Source organism: Paramormyrops kingsleyae, chromosome 8 (genome assembly GCF_048594095.1).
Source record: "Paramormyrops kingsleyae isolate MSU_618 chromosome 8, PKINGS_0.4, whole genome shotgun sequence".
Lineage (NCBI taxonomy): Eukaryota > Metazoa > Chordata > Actinopteri > Osteoglossiformes > Mormyridae > Paramormyrops > Paramormyrops kingsleyae.
Window position 1 is genome coordinate 11,781,183 of NC_132804.1, and position 18,818 is coordinate 11,800,000.

At 40.3% G+C, this 18,818-nt stretch overlaps 2 protein-coding genes across 12 annotated transcripts; both read left to right on the plus strand.

Annotated features, from left to right (window-relative positions):
• Window positions 1-49: 49 nt before the first annotated feature.
• LOC111856951 (ubiquitin carboxyl-terminal hydrolase 21-like) lies at window positions 50-6,942 on the plus strand. Of its 10 annotated transcripts, none has more exons than XR_011992576.1 (8): window positions 50-2,020; window positions 2,419-2,589; window positions 4,180-4,611; window positions 4,725-4,821; window positions 5,227-5,340; window positions 5,411-5,476; window positions 5,735-5,986; window positions 6,181-6,942. XR_011992576.1 is itself a non-coding variant. In XM_072715232.1 (8 exons), exons 2-7 carry the CDS (start codon window positions 2,560-2,562, stop codon window positions 5,424-5,426), a joined length of 435 nt encoding a protein of 144 aa, XP_072571333.1. In that variant the 5' UTR covers window positions 50-2,020; window positions 2,419-2,559; the 3' UTR covers window positions 5,427-5,986; window positions 6,181-6,942. The 10 variants fall into 10 exon arrangements, 1 of the variants encoding a protein (XP_072571333.1); XR_011992577.1 differs by having other exon boundaries at window positions 5,882-5,986; XR_011992584.1 differs by having other exon boundaries at window positions 5,936-5,986.
• A 594-nt stretch (window positions 6,943-7,536) lies between these two features.
• LOC111857025 (rho-related GTP-binding protein RhoA-C-like) lies at window positions 7,537-18,440 on the plus strand. Of its 2 annotated transcripts, none has more exons than XM_023837466.1 (5): window positions 7,537-7,654; window positions 13,690-13,845; window positions 15,891-16,011; window positions 16,095-16,225; window positions 16,925-18,440. In XM_023837466.1, exons 2-5 carry the CDS (start codon window positions 13,690-13,692, stop codon window positions 17,096-17,098), a joined length of 582 nt encoding a protein of 193 aa, XP_023693234.1. In that variant the 5' UTR covers window positions 7,537-7,654; the 3' UTR covers window positions 17,099-18,440. The 2 variants fall into 2 exon arrangements, with proteins under 2 accessions (XP_023693234.1, XP_023693233.1); XM_023837465.2 differs by lacking the exon at window positions 7,537-7,654 and adding an exon at window positions 7,904-8,082.
• Window positions 18,441-18,818: the final 378 nt, after the last annotated feature.

An 18,818-nucleotide genomic window follows, 5' to 3' on the forward strand; every position in this document is an offset into this window, starting at 1 on the left:
GGGGCGGAGATAGGTGATGTCATATAAGAGCGGGGGAGAACTCGTTCAGGAGACACGTTTTGCGGACGTGTACGTGGTACCGGGAAGTTCAGTTTCCACACGGGTGGGCAAAGGCAATTATGTCCGACACTAAGCACACCCAGCTTGTGCCACATTGGTGGTATATCGGTCGCTGTGTGCCGCCGTTTTGCGGTATCGGTGTTTGCTGAGTGAGCAAGCTCGTGAAGCTTAAGTGTCCCCTTCCTTCTGCTTTCAGGGCAGTGGTTTCAGCGTATTGATTCGGCTGCATATGGCAGCGCAAGTGATTGTTGCTCCCTTGGTTTCCATCTTGCAATCCCTGGCGATTCTGCTGCTTTGTCTACATTTAAAGTATCCTTTCTTCGTTTGGCGGCTCTTCCGAATGTGCAATCGGGAGGACCGCGATCACGTTTATATTGCCCCTTCTGTCGCGTGTAGGCGGTGGGGCAGTTTTTTTTTCTTCTTTTAAGTATGTTTTTTTTTTTTTTGTATCGTACCGAAGCAGCGCGGTTGAAGTGGGCAGCAGGCTGAGTTGTAGGAGGTGGAGGGTTTCCTTGTTGCACTGGTTTCCGCTAGAGGGGTGTGTTCACGAGTGGCGTGTAGTGTCTGGGAGGTGTTCTTTCCAGCCAGCCGTGGTGAGGCCCAGTCCTGCTCCTCGGTGTTCTTCCGTGTTCCGTTTTATTTTAATGGTCTAACTGGCTTGTATTGAGTGTATTTTTGGTGTGTGTATGTGTGTGAGGGGCGGAAGTTAACATTGCTGATAAGTATGGTCATGTGATTTGTATTTAACCTGCCCTGTTACATTGTTGAATAAACTTTTGTAATCTTATGTGGGGAAATCACGTCTCTGCAGGTGTAACGAATTTGTGTGGTCTTCCTAAATTGCCTTTACGAAAGGTATTCCGTCTGGTTGCGCGGTCACACGTTAATAGATGTTCGATGACTTTAGGGATTAAACGTTAAAGAGATTTTCCTGCTGAGAAAACAGCTGTCTTCAGTATTATGGTTCAAGGGTCTCCCTCCTTATTTTCAGTGAGAGCTATTTCTGTACTACTTCAAAGAAAATAATCTAGGGGTGTATGTGAACAAGATTATATCAACAGGGTGGGGGTGACTTGGCAGTGGTACTGATGGTAAAACTAAATTTCCAGTAAGTCTTATATCGCAGTTGATGTGTTGCCAACCACTGGTTTAGTTAGGTCAGTTACTGTATATATGTGTATATGGCTTCTAAACCATAATATAAATTATCTCCCTACAGTCCTAACAAGGATAAATAGTTGGAGGAAGATGCAAAACTAAATCACCTGCGTAACTTACAAAGTGAGCAGTTTATGGTTTGAAAACCTTTCAGAAAACATTATAGTGGTCAGGTCTGAATGAAGATTTTAGCAGGTAACAGGAATGGGCAACCGGATAGGAGAAAGGGGGGTAACGACTCATCCCAGTCTGGCAAACAAAAAGTCAGTCCGGTGATCTTAACTAGTGGGTGCATCCTTCTCCAACAGTATTCAGGGGAGATCTGCAAGACAGACTTTGTCAGATGTACATTTGTGCAAGCCAAACACTGTGACTGTCCGGAGGAGTTTATGGGAGAACAGCACCCCAAAGACTATGGAAAATGGGAATCTAGCATAAGAATTTGTGTAAATATTGCAATTAATGTAATAACATAAAATATAAATATAGGAAATTGACACATGTACAATGAATCCGAACAGGCACTCGTTTCCCAAATTATCCGAAGGTGGCTAAGTACAGACAGGGAGAGCAGGGGGTTAGGGGATTTACCTTCCTGCCGAAGACTGACAGGCAAGAGGGGAGAAGACAGCTGCAGAAGCTCAGGTGAAGAGATATTTAACAGCATATCAAAAGCTGCCGCTGCATTCCGGTTTTATTACTTAATTTGCAATAGGACAGAGAAAGCCAGAGCATGTTTTAAACCCGTATAATACACTGACCTTCACATTGACCTGCGGTACTACAGTCACCTCACCTCAAGGTAGGGATTCCATTTCAGCTGAAAATTTCACCATAGCATTGTGTCCTAGTATGCATGTGTATTTATGTTCTGTTTCTTAAATATAAAAGAAATGACCGAAACTAACAGCACACTGCATCATATTCTGATGTCTCAATCGCAATTGGCTGACCTGGTAAAACCTGATTTTTTCAAAATTTGTGTTTCTTTGTTACAAAGAAATTGACATTTCATCGATCCACTGGTAAAACATCTGAGGTATCTTTTTAAAGCTTGACAGGGATTTGGTATGTTAAACATGTTAATGAGAGATAATCAAGTTTATCTCCTCCTTGACTCCTATCAGGAGAGAAGATAAGATAGTTGGGGCTTTCCCACGGTTTGAGGGATTATGGCACTGACTATCATAAACGTTCCAGGTTGAAAGAAGAAGGTTATGTCAGGGGACTGGCATCACTGCCATGGAGAACTGATGGCAGGCCTTCTGTCATTCCTTGGTCACCCACAGTCACCTGCAGGAGGAGGTGGACATCTCCAAATCTGTGTTCTACACTTCCCTCATGGGGCTCCTGCTGGTTGCAGACAAACAGGTACTACAGTACCCCATGCAGAGTTACTGTAACCCTCACTGCCTGGAGCTTCTAATCTGCTTAGAACTCACAGCTCACATTGTGTTGTATGAAAGAAATTTCGGTAGCACTTTACTTGAGGCGGCATAAATAATGGAGTAGTACATTCTTACTTAATGTATTAATTAACCAGAAACTAAGTGTTAGTCATGTGCTGATCCCATGTTTAATCATCATTAAACAGTCAGTAGGGTTCATGTTTTTCCCGAAGTTACTATATGTGTACATGACTTGTACTTGAGTAGTGATTGAGTCACTAAGTTACTTGGGCTCCCCCAAGTAAAGTGTTACCAAAATTTTTGCCTCAAAGGTCTGCTATAAAATCTTTTAATTTATACAAAAAGTAAGACTTATATGAGCTTCATTGTCTTTGTACTTCAGTACAATAAAATTGTGTTGTAATTTCTTCTGCAGCAATTGTAAAACAATCATAATAGGAATGGAACATAGAAAAACATTAATTTAAGACAGTAAAACGGGTAATTCCAAATAAAGTGCAGTGGATGGGGATAGCAGCGTATGTGTAAGTCACTATATACAAAGTGGAACTATACCCAAGGTAAAGTTATTAAATATAAAGTATAAACAGACAGTGGGAAAGCAATACAAAAAAGTGGACAGGAACTACAGTGGTTCCCAGGGTGTGTTTCCTAAAAGCATAGCTGCTAACTATGTTAGCATCTTAGTTGGATACATGTAACTGAATGGGTCCAACTATGTAAGTGGCCAATGTGAGCTTTTAGGAAACACATCCTGAGTCAAGATGGCCCAGGAACTCAGAACTAGGAACTCAGAACTCAGAGCTAGGTTCCTTAACTTTGGTGGAAGGGTACCTAATGGTATTTGATAGGTGCATGAGGGTACAATCAAGGGGTGAGAAGAATGAAGAGCATGGAGTGCGTTATAATCCTGACACTCTTTGGTCTACTGGTAAGAAAATTCAACACCCAGGAGCTGAGATAGGTGTTCAGGTCTAAGTTGCTCAGTTATTGAGTTACACTGTAAACATTTATTTGAAATAGCACCAAGTTCCTAGGAAGCTCTAGCAAGTTGCAGTATTTTAAGGTATCTGACTTCCTGAAAAGTGAATGCTGCCTTTAAATCCTCAGGACAGGCAGGTGTTTTCAGACACTCATTACTAGGGTTGCAAAATTCTAGGAATATTCTTGTTAATTCCCATACTTTCCCGTTAATTCCCATGGAAAGTTTCTAATGTGGAATATTTCCAAAATTCCCCAGCTTAACTTCCCATGGAACGGAAAGTTTCAGGAAAATTTCCAGAAATTCTCCAGCCCTTTGCAACCCTACTCGTTACCTCTCTCCAGCTTATAGCTCTTCACTGGTGTTAATATGATGTCTGGCTCTGCCTCTTGGAACCAGCTAATAAGATCTGTGGTCTAAATTGGGAGACTGAGAACTCATTGTAAACAGAGCAGGAGGAAGGACCCTGTACCTCCCGTAGAATTAAATGAAAAACCTAAACGAATATGCTTGGTTTTATGGTTTGTTTTCATTTTAGGGTCAGCACTAACTGTATCTCCTCGTTTGCAGGGAGATGCGGGCTTTGGACTTGGCACTGGACGTGTTGGGCTCCGTAATGTGGGAAACACAGTATGGCTTATATCTCTCAGCCTCCACACGGTCCTCGGGGACCCATAGTCGGTCCATGTTTTTGCTCCCATCGAGCTGCCTGCAATTTTTGCTCCCTCTCAGCTCCGTACCGGGAGGACCGAATTGAGAAACACTGCAATAGACCATATCCCTTGTCCCTCCTTAGTATTTGTAGTAGTTTTTTTTTTATTATTATTTTTCTTGGCTGCTCTGGATCTCTACTTTCTTCACTGTCTCTCTTTGTCTCCCTGCAGTGTTACCTCAACTCTATAATTCAGTGTTTGTCTCACACACACAGTATGAGAGACTGCTGCTTAACCAAGGCCTTTGTTCAGGAAATGGCTTCCACCAAAGAACCGCAACTAACGATAGGTAAGTTCTTCCCCATTGTGTCATGTTGTTCTCAAAACCTCTTGAAAATCACATGACCCCCCCCCCCAACCCGCCACACTAATTGACTCTGCATACCCATTCCTGTATCAAAGCATTCACTCAGGTCTTCACTCAGGGGGACACAGCCTTAGATCCAAGCAGATTTTACACAGTCTTCAAGAAATATGTGCCTAACTTCCATTGCAACAGGTGAGTGCTTGAATTTCATGGGACGTCATTTAACTCTCTGTGTCCATATGCAACAGACCTAAGGGTTATGATGTTCAGTTAGCTGTTGTAAATGGATTCTGCCTAGTGATGGCCAAATGAAGCCTCTTAAACATTTTTTTGTATTTTTTGACCCTACAAGATGGTGCCCTTGGTTTGCATTGGGGCATATGTTGAGCCCTTTTTTTGAATAGAGAGCACCATCTAGTGGATCAAAAAATACAGCAAATGGTTCATGAAACTTCATTTGGCCATCACTAATTTTGCCTGTTCTCATTCATGCTAACAACTAATCAAGCCCTTAGCTTAAAAACTGTCATGGAGTCTAATTCTTAGAAGCATAACATGAACCTTAGCAAGAGGAAATTGGCTGTTCTTGTTTCTCAGTCAGGAGGATGCACAGGAGTTTCTCCGTTTCCCGTTGGACAGACTGCACTCTGAGATTAATCGTTGCCTACAACATGGCAGGACAGCGCCCCCTACGGTGGACTTTAAACTCAGGTACTGAGACGAGTTGCTTGTTGGACTTCCTTTCACCAGTTCTGGTTTTATTGACATGTCTTTTTTTCAGAATTGAGGAAGAATGATGACAGTATGTGGGGCAAATACCTTGAGAATGATGACAGTATGATTGTAGGTGAGTTTGTTTTCCATTCACGTTTATCAGAATCCCTTTTCCCTTGATCTCTTTGCATTTTGAAAAAGTGCTTTCTTTGTCATTTCCACCTTCTCCACAATTCCATCTGGCTTTTCTCCCACATCAGACCTCTTCTCTGGTCAGTTGGGAATTTCTCTAAAATGTTCCATCTGCTCTTAGTACTCAACCACATTTGATGTCTTCTATGACATGTCACTGCCTATCCCTAAGGTATTTCTATTAATCTTTTGTTCAAAGCAACTATTTCATTTAAGGCATACCAATCTGAGGTCCTGCATTAAAATTCCAGGTGGCTGTCCACGAAGGGCAGCCACCTGTAGCAGCGCCCAGGGAGCTGGGGGTTGAGGGTCTTGCTCAAGGCTTCAGGTGGTCTGACATCTGCAGGCTACCAGTTACCAGCAGCAGTGCTTCTCCTGAATTATTCCATGTGAAATTTAGAGTGTGAAACCAGCTTGGGACGACCTCTACGGATGGACACTACAATAAGAGGTTAGTACATAAAAAAATAACAAATGTACATATGATGATCAATTTTTAATTCTACCTATGTTTACAAATATATCAATATTGTGAAATTGGCAATGATTTCATTTTATACAGGAAACTGATCTCAAGAAGGGTTTGCTTAGAAAAGACTAAAAATCTGATTAATTTCACCCATCCATCCATCCATCTCTTCCCAGATTCAAATCGCGAAGGCAGTGCTTCATTCCATCATCCATCCATTCATCCATCCTCTGTTTTCAGTCCATTTTCAGATCAAAGTTTTTGCAAATATATACAAGAATCCAGTAAATGTTGATTGTTTATTCGAACACTGCTCTTTATTTCTTGTCACGTTTCCCTGTGTTTCTTAGCCTGAGTGCAGCATAAGTGGATGGAATCCAATTCAGTGGAAACCTCTTCTACATATCAGTTATAGTGATCAACCATTTATATGGATCAAAAAAATTGGGACAGAATCAGTCCTGTACAAATAATGTTTAAATAATTCACTTATAGTAATCAAGTAGTCCACTTACGGTGCTCATTTTTAGGTTTTTAATAGATGACAACATACAATACGACGGTAATACATTTTTTTTTTATCTTTACCTTGATAGCCCTGCTTTGCCTTGTGGTAACCCATCTGCGTCTAGCTAGCTAGGCTACCTGAGGCTAATGCTGCCTTCACAGAAAATGTGATGGGAGAAAGAAAGTCATATTCTCTGAATGACAAATATAGACTCGAAGTTTATGATAAACTGACAAAAACAAGCCAACAAGATGCAGCAGCGAAACTACAATAAGCTGTATTTTATGTACAGTAGTATACTGTATTATAGCATATTTGAATTATACACAGTTCAGTAATTTAATACATGTACAATACTGTAATTTGAAAAGCGTTTGAAACAGCTGTACTGTATTTTTTTTTAAAGTCAATAAAACTTGGTGAATAGCAACGCTGTCTGTATTATTACCTTATATGCATGTAATAAATATACAAATGTCAATTAGATGGTAATCTGCCTGAGACATAAAGAAAAAATCGGTTATCATGAACATCCGCTTATACTGATCAATTTCACCCAGACAGACATGACCACTATAAGCGTTGTCCACTGTATTTAATGTTACCTTAAAAACATTTCAACCTTAAAAAAAAATATAGCCGATACAGCATTCTGCCGTCTGCTGGTGGAACTGAGTAAGTTTGGAATTCAGAAGTGTGTCTCCACTGAGATTGAAAATGTCTGCTTTGGCTAGTTCTGTTTTTTATAATTTTATACATTGTGCAAGTTATCGAAATTATATGCATTGATCGAAATTAGATGTTTTAAATAATTTTTTAATCTGTTCAAATATTAACATTTAATAATGTAAAACAAACCTTTACAAATAGTACAGTAGTCCAGAATAAACGGTCGCGGCGAAGTCATCTTTATTATTACAGGTATTATGGAAATTTATTGGGAAACTCGGCGAATGATTTTGTGGAACAATGCACTCCGGCTGAGTGGCCGTACAGCTCCGCTTCCATTGGTTAAAATCTCTTGTCACTTATGAGTTGCGGCACATCCATTGGCTGAAGTGAGCGGTAGTGGGCGGGCCGATTACCGTGAAGGAGTCGAACGGGATAGACGGAAAGCGGAGAGCGCCGAGACAAAACAAACGGTAAAGAAGTTTATTTATGTATACTTTACCTCATCGTTTGACTCACGAAAAAAAACATAAGTCATAATATTATTAAGTGAATTTTATTATTTAAATGCTGTTGTCGGTTCGAGTCATCGCCCCGGGCTGATTAGTACTTTTTGTCCGCTTTTTGGGTGTAGTAATGGCCGATTAAAATCCCCGATTTCAAATCGCGAAGGCAGTGCATCATACCGCCGCGACGTGTGTTGAAGAATATATCTATAAGCTTGTCTCTTAAATAAAGGTATATGTAGTGACTTTAAAGGGCGCGGGGCGCTGGCTAGACGTCATCGCGACCCCATATTCAGACGTTAGCAGCTTTTCGGTCCCGTATGCGGCTTAACAGTAATTTAGCGACGTTAGTTTTGTTACTGCGACGGGGAGAATAGTAACCATCTGGTAAAATGGTAAGTGTCTGTTAACCAGTTATCCGGTTAGTCCTTCCATCTGGAGTAGTCACCTACGTGGCGCTTAGTTCTCCCGGTTAGCCTGGTTATCCGTCGTAAAGCCGGTGCTGTTTATTCCGTACCAATGTTTCGACGAGAAAAGATGGGAGTCTGTTGTGTTTAATCAAATTAAAAAAAAAAGTTTGGGGCGTTTCGGAGACGGCTGGGGCCCTAACGGTGGTTTTGGTTCTCAACCTGGTTGTCTTTTTTTATTGTATGAACAATGTCAGATATGCCGTGTAACCGCGTTACACTCAGACGGAACATCTTCATTTTCAAACCTTATCCAGGGTCCACGTCGTGTATTTTGTAAGTAGTTATATTAATGGAGATAATTTGACGGTAAACCCCCTACTTCCGGTCGGGCCTCACTTCCGCATCTGTACTTCCGGGGGAGTCTTGGGACGCCGGACTGGCCCTTTTCCCACTATGTGTTGTTGAACTATGACTGCTTTTTTTGGGCCGTAAGCAGTCGGGATTTACTGTGTTACACTGTCACCGGGCTTTGTTAATATTTGACTTATTTGTATTCTCCAAATAAGAAGTAGTCGGCCTAATAAAAATAATTATTTAATTCTATAAATAATTGTGTGCACTGAAATATCCTAACGTGGAATCAAATGCCTTAATACCATTTAAATGCTGTTTTAGCTGTGTGAACAGAGGTCATAATCTGTAATCATCCATAATGTTGCTAAGTGTAGGTTATGCTGTCTTGCAGTGGCCTGCTTGTTAAAAAAGATGCTTTATGTACATCTGTTCATGTACAGTAACTGATTCTGACCTGATTCTGAAGTTAGTATAAATATGTGTAACCCCCTTTTAAACAGGTGATAGTAACCCAGCACAGTCCTGGCTATTTAAGGGTTACACTAACAATAATGTAAGGTGCAACAGGTTCATGGATTCTCAGCAGTTGAATGGTGAGCTGGCTGAATTTCCTAATACCATAAAATTAACAATTCAAATAGTGGAAATGGTAAATGTTGAGACAAGAAGAAAATTAAATTTAGTTGCGCGGTGCCTCCACTGTGGAAATACACTACCCCCAAGGTATAGTACAAGTGTATCTCCCAGAATGTAACTGCAATATGCAAATTGTGTACCGGTGAGGGCAAAACTGGACCTGTAGGGGACCTTACCAGTATACTCCAATGTAACCAGCCTACCGAACGAATGTTAAGCTAGCAGGCTAAACCCCTAACAACCCACTGTTAGCAGGGTTCCCGCGGGGTCTTAAAAAGCCTTAAGTCTAAAATTCAGAAAGTTAAATTTAAGGCCTTAAAATGTCTTAAAAATTCCCAGATTTTCATCCTAGGTCTTAAATTTAATTTACCCAAGTCTTAAAATTCTTACCTCCATTCATTCCCAAGAAGCGTTGTCCGCAGAAAATGCTGTAGAACTAATCCGTTGGTTGTGTTTTCTGGTCTGCACCGGTGTCTGCGTGGTGATAAAACTACAAATCCCATTGCGTGATCACTGCAGCTAGGCAACCATCCAGTTTGAGAAGGGTCTGACTGCAGAACGTGCACTTTCAGCCACTGACGTCAGGTGCACGCTCAGCCACAACAGGAAGTGCAGGGGAATGAAGCGCTAACTTAGTTCTTGAGGCCAATGTGAACGGTATGTTTTATTATTTGTATTACTGAATGATAATTACAAGTTTATTTCATGCCATACATTATTGCATGTAAATGTTTTGATGTAGTGTGTTAGTAACTTTTTTCTCTGATGACTGGAGTGAATTTTTTCAGTTAAGGCAACTACTAGCCAGTTGGCTCATGTTATCTTACCGTAAAATACACATTTCTACTTTTACATAGCTTTTCATGGAGTTACCTTGTGAATGTCTTAGTTTCCAGCATATAGTTTTTAGTTGTTCGTGTGGTCTTGAGGAGAACGTTTCTTGGTCTCATTATGGCAACGCAAGACAAGTTATCTTACACAGTGGTTATTTAACATGCTTTATTAAAACAAGATTTAAAACAGTTAAACCAAGACAAGAAAGCAAAATAGAAATGAAAAAAAAAACTTATTTGAATAAAAATTGCTTAGAAAATCTAAAAAATCTGATTAAAAGTGCAGCATGCAGTATGTCATGCCTCGCTCGACCACTCCTCCTGTGTGCCACGCCCCCTCGTTAAACTCCTGTGGAATCCCCATTTTGTTTAGTTTTTTAGGCTGGTATCTCTTATCTGAAAAAAATAAACATTTGATTCCTGATGTCGTCCAATGTTCTTTTTTTTCCATCCAGCTTTTATTAAACACTGTTTGATACCTCATGGCATATGTAAAGTGTGTTACGTATTACAGTTCTGACATATGATTATTAATAACCCGGAATTGTACTACAGTCGAACCTCGGTTCAACGTACCCCGTTTATAACGTTTACACCAATACAACGTTCAAATTTCGATGTCCCGAATTCGCGTAATGCATTATTCCATTTGCCGGTATCGCTTAGAACGTACACCTTTACAGCGTAAACTTCGATATAACGTATGATTTTCAGAGGAAAATAGGCAAACTGACCTTCGTTACAACGTACAGCCTCATCTTCCGAGCGATCAGAATCGGCTGTTGCCAGCCATCTACATCGCTTAGCAACGCCTAACTGTATGAACCTATCCTCACAAAGCATTCCACGCCAGTCATGCTGCCGCATATCAAGCAAGATGCCTGCTAAAAGGAAACAGATTTCGCTGACCGACAAGGTGGAAATAATTCAGAATTATACATGGCAGCCTTATACTGCCGACGCGAACTAAGTTCTGAAACTGTGTGGTTATTGGGGTAATTGTGTGACATATAGTGAAAGAAATTAACAAAAGACAGATGTCTAACACGTATCAAAATTTATTTCAGCCAATTGAATCATACAGGTGCATAATTTCGGCTTGACATTAGGTTACAGTAAGGCGATTTGAACGATAAGCCGGCAGTGGATTTTGCGTTATGTCGGCTGTCTATGAGTAACTGATATTAACCTAGTTTGAAGAATATAGTTCCTATTCAGAATAGGAACTATATTCTTCAAACTACACAAGCTGTATGTCATAGTGTCAACTTGAGGGGTGTTTTATAAAAGTTTTTTTATATACATTTTGTGTTCTATCATTCATTTTGAGGGACTTGGTTACAACGTACTATGGTTATAACGTACAAATTCTTAATGTCCCCCGAGGTACATTGTAACGAAGTTCGACTGTATTTAGAGCTGGGCGATATGGCCTAAAAATAAAATCTCCGTTTTTTTTCACAATAAATCCGATTTTCGATTTTAATCGATTTTAATCGATTTTCCCCTCCCCTACTCATAATCAAACTACAGATGACAATTAAATGGTTCAAAGCAAGTTTTAATTTTAATTTTGTTGTTGTTTTTTTTTTTACTTTAGAATTTAAAGTGCAATCTGACAATCCAAAAAAGATGCTTGTGAGATGGCAGACCACACCATTGTAAACACTTTTAGAAACTTGTAAAAACTTTTATCATGTTAATGAATCCCGGCTTTTCCACAGTATATATGGGCACCGTGTCTTTTGCAATATACATCGCGGCCGCGTTTATCGCTTTCCACTGTGCCCCATTCTTATCATATGGCACACAGTTCAAAAACGTGTCAGGGACGGTTGCTTGCTTTTAATTTCGCTGGGAGCTGCACTTCTCCCACTCCGCTGCGTGCCTCTGCTTTAGGTGCTGGAATAAATTTGTCATGCTGCTTCCTTTGGTTGCAACAGTTTTTAAACAGATTTTGCAACGCGGACTTGTTTGGTCTGTGTCCGACGGCGCAAAACCGAACCATTGTCATGTTGTTTGTGAATCCACCACAGTGTTTGGGTGCGCCGCGCTAATGTACCCGTGAAGAACGGTGTGTTGCATTGGTTCCGCTTTTGGCGCTCGCTTGTTACAAAATAAGGTAATAAAATCGATTTTCATAAAAACACATCGTCCTGAACTGTAAATTGGAATAAATCGATAAAATCGATTTATCGCCCACCTCTAGTACTATTTTTTAATTCCATTTCACTCTTTATTCACTTACACACATAAATACGGGGTATATACAGTGATCCCCCACCTATTGCGGAAGATGCGTTCCAGACCCATCAGCGATAGGTGAAAATCCGCGATATAGAAAGACCATATAAATAAACTTTTGTAGTTTGAGCCTTAAAATACCCCTCCTACATGCTTTAAACACATGTAAACTTATTAAAACGCACTTTGTAAATCACATATATGTTGGATGTTTGGCTAAGGATATGAATGACATAAAATGAGAATTTCTGGTATCATTTGAATGTTTCTAGTAATGCATCGTTTTGGTCTTAAATTTTACTTACTGAAACCTGCAAGAACCCTGTATTAGATATTCCAGCAGTGTAACAATGGGAGCAAGCAAATTTGAAGGTATCACGGTATACATACAGACAATCACAACTCGGTTAAAGAGCAAACAGGAGAAGAAAAATCAGATCGTAGAAACGAAGGTGACACAGCAGATGCTCCTGGGCTAACAGTCTAACTGTGCGTTCGTCCATCCAGCAAGATGCTGCCGATTTCCAAATCCACAGCCACCCGGCTGTGTCACGAGGACACAGTAGATCCGCTGAAATGTCGATGCTTTCCGATACAGCAGGAACGTTAGCGGTGGAGCTAAGGTAGCAGTGATCAGCCAACCAACCTTGTGAACGATTCAGCAAGTCCTCACGTGAGCTAACTTAGCTAGCGCTAGCAGCTAAGTTAGCTTTCGCCAGTAAAAAAAAAACACTTTACCACAGGAATCACACTGGAGTTCCTCACACACTTTACACCCCTTCGACCGTCGCACTCCAGGGCTTAAAACTTCCATCCTTCCCCACCAAAACCAGCGCTGCCAACCACAACCAAAAAAAAAATAATCATCACCTCACTCTCCTCTCCTTTACAGTAGTTTTTTTCTCTCCAGGCGCAAGACCCTCCGTGCGCTCATGATTTTGCGGGCATTAGACAATGCTAATTATCATTGGTCAACAGTGACGTAATTTGAAACCCATATTCTAGAGGTCCCTACATATGTGCTTTCTTTGACTCACGCTGCAGTACATTTGGGATAATACTTCCATACAGTATTCTTTCCTGATGCAGAAAGGTATTATTACTTCAAGAATTTCAGCATCATTTTCTTTCTCCTTTTTGCATGAATCCCTTGAGCCTGTTTCTTAAGAGGTGTTACAGAAATCGTTCTGTATAAAGTACATTGTTCATACTGTGTGGTTGTATTTCAGTAATCCAGTGAGGTTTATAACATTTAACTCGCATTTCTCCCCGTTGGTGTGGTTGCTTTGACACTTGTCTCATTTGGGTGTCAGTTCTAAGATGATGGGCAAACTGATTGAAAAGAAATTTCACATGACCTTGGTATTTCTGTTAAAATCTGTTAACACATTGGTTCGATAAATATCCTATTCTATGGATGTGCTAAAGCATGAAGCTGAAAAATGACAAATTATTAACAGTAAAGCAGATAAAAACAAGACCATAACAGGTTTGACCTTGTCTGTCCCATTTTTCTGTTTTGCAGATGGCTGCCATTCGGAAGAAATTAGTGATTGTGGGAGATGGAGCCTGTGGTAAGACCTGTCTGCTCATTGTTTTCAGCAAGGACCAGTTTCCAGAGGTATACGTCCCCACTGTCTTTGAGAATTATGTTGCAGACATAGAGGTGGACGTCAAGCAGGTAAGATGTCAGTGGGTTTGCTTCCCAATCATGCTTGGGGTTTATTGTTGTTGTGGGAACACACTCCTGTGTCCAGTCATGTTCCATTTATTAAGAACTCTGGAGTATTACCATGAAATTAATGTATACCTGAAATTCCCCTTAACATTGCATATTTGTCTTGTACCTTGGTGATTCTTTATATGTATTATCTATCATTGGTTTCATGTTTTTGTTGATCTTTTGAGGTACATTGCGTTCTGGCAACTTTTATATGTACATTTTCAGTTGTTTCCTGTGTCATTTTTTTTTATTGATTGTGCTTGTTTAACTTTCTCTCACTGATTGCTGTTCTCCACTTTGCCTGTCATTGCTGTGGGCATGTGTGTGATGTAGTAAACATATCAGTTTAAATTTCTTAGAGATCAGTATTGTTTAGAAGTCTGTTAAACCTTATTATAAGAATAATAATAATAATACATTTATATAGCGCTTTTCTAAATACTCAGTCACTTTACAAGGGCAAATCAGAGAAATAGAAACACATACACACATTAGGCAAACAAACAGGACAAAGTTCTGTCAACTATTGTAGGGTATCTTGAAAAGATGGGTCTTAAGTGAGTTTTTAAATGATTAGAGAGATGAGTTCCTAATGTCACTAGGAAGGGAGTTCCATAGACAGGGGGCAGTAACAGAAAAGGCCCTGTCACTCCAATAGCAGTAATTAGTGATTTTAGGAAGAGAAAGGCGATTAGAGTCAGCAGAACGAAGGCAATGTTTGGGGGAGTGTCTATGCAGTAGATAAGCTAGATATGATGTGGCCAGATTATGAAGAGATTTGTAGATAAAGAGCAAAACCTTAAACAAAATACGCTGCTAGATAGGAAGCCAGTGAAGATCTTTGAGAATGGGAGTGGTGTGGTCAAAGGACTGAGACTGTGAGGAGGCGAGCAACTGAATTTTGAACATACTGAAGTTTCTTTATAGTTTTGTCAGGGAGGCCATATAGAATGCTGTTGCAGTAATCTAATCTAGATGTAATGAAGGCATGGATAAGAGTTTCAGTAGATGAAAATGGATGAAGGTGGCCAATGTTTTTGAGGTGGGAAAAAAGCCGTTTTTACTGTATGGTTTACATGGTGTTCAAAGGAGAGAGTTTGGTCAAAAAGAGTACCTAAATTTCGGATAAGAGAGGAGGAATAGACAGTGACACCATCAATAGTAATAGAGAAATTTTGACACGGCTCAATGACAGATTTTGGACCAATAATAATAACTTCAGTTTTACTAGAGTCCAATTTGAGGAAATTTTCTTGCATCCAAAGTCTTAATTCACTGAGACAATTTGAAAGGGAGGAGTGAATGGCACTAGAAATGGATTTGGTGGAGATATAGAGCTGAATGTCATCTGCAAAACAATGGAACTGCATGACATGCTTATGAATGATATGACCAAGAGGTAGAATATAGATGATAAAAAGCAAGGGACCAAGAACCAAACTTTGTGGAACACCGTGAGAGACAGGATCAGTAGAAGACTTAGTTATTTATGCTGATAGATCTCATTTTATCTGAGAGATAGGACTTAAACCAAAAGATCACAGATCCAGTGATGCCAAGAGACTTTTCTAGGCGAGTAAGAAGAATGGAATGATTGATAGATTTAACTGCTGCTTTTGACACTAAGAGAGTGAGGACAGTGAGAGAACCAGCATCAGCAGAAAGGAGAGTATTATTGGAAACTCTAAGGAGAGCAGATGTTGTACTATATTGTGCTTTAAAGCCAGACTGAAACTCCTCAAATAAGTTGTCAGAGAGATACGTTTTGAGTTGATCTGCAACAACACATTCCAGAATTTTGGACAAAAAAGGGAGTAGAAATAGGACGAAAACTGCTCAATTCATGTGGGTTGAGACCAGGCTTCCCAAAAACCTTCCCAAGCTATTGAAAGTTGGCACTCCTAGATTGATCTGGGCTCAGTATATTTTTTGCCTATTTTATTTCTCTCCTGTAAAAGCAATGTCACAGAAGTTGGTTCTGGCCTTTTTCATCATTTATTCAGGTGGAGCTCGCTTTGTGGGACACTGCTGGGCAGGAGGACTATGACAGGCTGAGGCCTCTGTCCTATCCGGATACAGACGTGATCCTAATGTGCTTCTCCATAGACAGCCCCGACAGCTTGGGTAGGGCTCTTTCGTCAGGCAATGTTCACAATGGAATGGGAGATGCACGGTATCATAACCCTGGTGTGTGTCCCGCTTAACAGAGAACATCCCAGAGAAGTGGACCCCTGAGGTGAAGCACTTCTGTCCCAATGTGCCCATCATCCTCGTGGGTAACAAGAAGGACCTACGTAACGACGAGCTCACGCGCAGGGAGCTTGCCAAGATGAAACAGGTACCAGGATCCAGCTAGTATGAAGAGCTCAGCTGTTGTACCCATGAGTGATGTACTTTATCCCTGTGGAAATAAGATAACTAGCTAGGTAAAAAGATTTTGTTTGAGTAAAAACATGAGTTGAACAAACCTCAATGGTCTGAGCAATGTGGTTCAAAATGGAAGTCAGCTAAAATGGAAGCTCCACTGGAATGTTGCTTAGCAACATGGTTTTACAAGAACATGCAAACATGCACCATGATTGAGACCGGAGCCACCCTGAGATGCCTTGAGGTCTGTAGGTAATCCAGGGATGGGCATTGTGGTCCTTGAGCAGCAGAATGGAGGTGTCTTTTTCAGTAACACCCTGAGGATGGCACCTCCTTGGCAGTTTTGAAATGGATGACTGAGTCAGAATAATTACAGGAAAGGTACTGATCACCCTGCAGTCATTTGAATGCATTGTCTTGCTTTCCAGTAGCAGCAGAGGTAATGGCTGAATGGTACTGGGTGGCTGTGTATCCCAGTATACTCCCCTCTGCTGCTGTCAGCAGCCTTATCAGCAGTGGTTATTTCTTGTAGTCTTGGTGTTGCCCCAGCAGTTTAGCTTCTCCTTAGATCTAAAGAGGAGGACTGTCCCACATATTCTTTTCAGTACCAACGCACGACTCTTTGTGGCCACAGCATTGTTCTCAGATCATTTTAAAATCATCTCTTCAGGAGCCGGTGAAACCCGAGGAGGGCCGAGATATGGCAAACCGCATCAATGCCTTCGGCTACCTAGAATGCTCAGCCAAGACGAATGATGGTGTCCGGGATGTGTTTGAGATGGCCACCAGGGCGGCGCTACAGGCCAAGAAGCGCGGCAAGAAGAGCGCCTGCCTCCTGCTATAGAGTGGTGGTGGGGTGGGGTGGGGTGGGGGAGGGGGGTAGGGATGGGGTTAAAGGAGTCTTAGCAGGCTAGGGATAATTGAGAGAATGAGGGAACTTACACCAAACAGGCCAAGTAGTAAAAATATGGAGGTCATTGTAACAGGCCAAAGTAGGTGTTAAAAGTTTTATATTCAAAGGGATGATTTACTTAATTTGTTCTTATTTTGACCAAAAACTGTTTAGTACAAGCTACCTTAAAGAAGGCTCAAGACTTGTCTAATCCTTGTTTATGCTGGACTTTTAAGTCTATATATATATCCATACTTTTTTTTTTGTACATTTCTGTTTCCAGCCTTTAGCACCCCTTTCGTACACTAGCTTCTTTTGTTGTAATCCCCACACATGATCTGTTACTGATCCAGAGGCTGCGGTCTACTATGTGAGTATGAACATTTATTGAGATGTTAGTGTGTGTTCCCGCAATCTCTCCATCATCTCCCTGGAGTTCTGTGTGCACAAGCATTGGCCTGTGTCACATTTTCAGATCCTGTTTAGGTCTGCAGGCATGCATCTGAGCTGCTGGTTCCTACCAGTCTTCCTAACCAATGTCTGATTTTAAAAATTCAAAGGACTGTGTTAGTTTCTTATGATTCCAGAAACATTCCTAGGATCTCCTGTTCACTCCTTTTACATTGACGTGCCTCTTCTTTCCCCCTTAATTGGTTACTATTGATGCCAGTTATCTCTGGAAAAAAAAATAGGTGCAGTTCAATATTTAAACAACCACCTGTGTTTGATTTATTTAAATATCTGAATTTTAAAATTTTCATTTCCATATAAAGATACATTAAAAAATAAACTGAATTAGCTTTTTTGTATGTGCGTTTTTATATGCTTGTCAGATTAAGTTCTTTGTTTTGTCACTAGGGTGGAATGAAAAAGTAGCGGGGCTTACACTATATATTCAGATTTTGAAAAGGGGCGTGGTTTTGTGATGGGTTGTGTAAAACTCCACCCACTCCGGCTTTCTCTGTTCACCCCATCTTTTGTGGTCTTTTGCAGCATTGTTATGGTAACTTATTCCTGAAATGTATTAGTGTTGTCTGTTTGTTCTGCCCGCTCTTGTACTGTATATTTAATCCTGTGTGAAATTCTACTGGCTCCAATCAATTACTCCTCCTTATCACAAAATAAAATGTAAAAAGGAGATTAAATGGAACAATTACATATTTTCAAAAATAGGTCTTAAAATATTGTTTGAGATAACCCAAAAAGGAAAGAGACCTTGATGCAGCTCTTTTTGTACAAATGCATCTTGGAATTTTCTCTGTACTTCAAAAAAAATAAATAGTTTTTAGGGTAACTGATGTTTGTGGTGTTCAGTTTGAATCAAAGGCACCTAACGTGATAGTATTATTAGGATCTTACCCAAAATATGCGATATTTAATTGACAAAAAATTGTTTTTCCTGTTGGTGGCTTATACAATGTGGCACTGCTACGAAACACCTTACCAGTTTCTTAAAAAGTGATACATTAAGTTGATTGTGTCACTGCATCGTAAAATCAGATAATGTGCATTGTTACTGTTTTAAAATATGAATATTTGAAATACATAGCTTCAGTTAAGCCATCTAAATTTTGAAACGTATCCTATACAATACCTGGTTATAAGCACATTCAAATTGTCATGTCATTCAGCCAGTGAAATGTAGACCTGGGAAATTTAAGAAACCATCTAT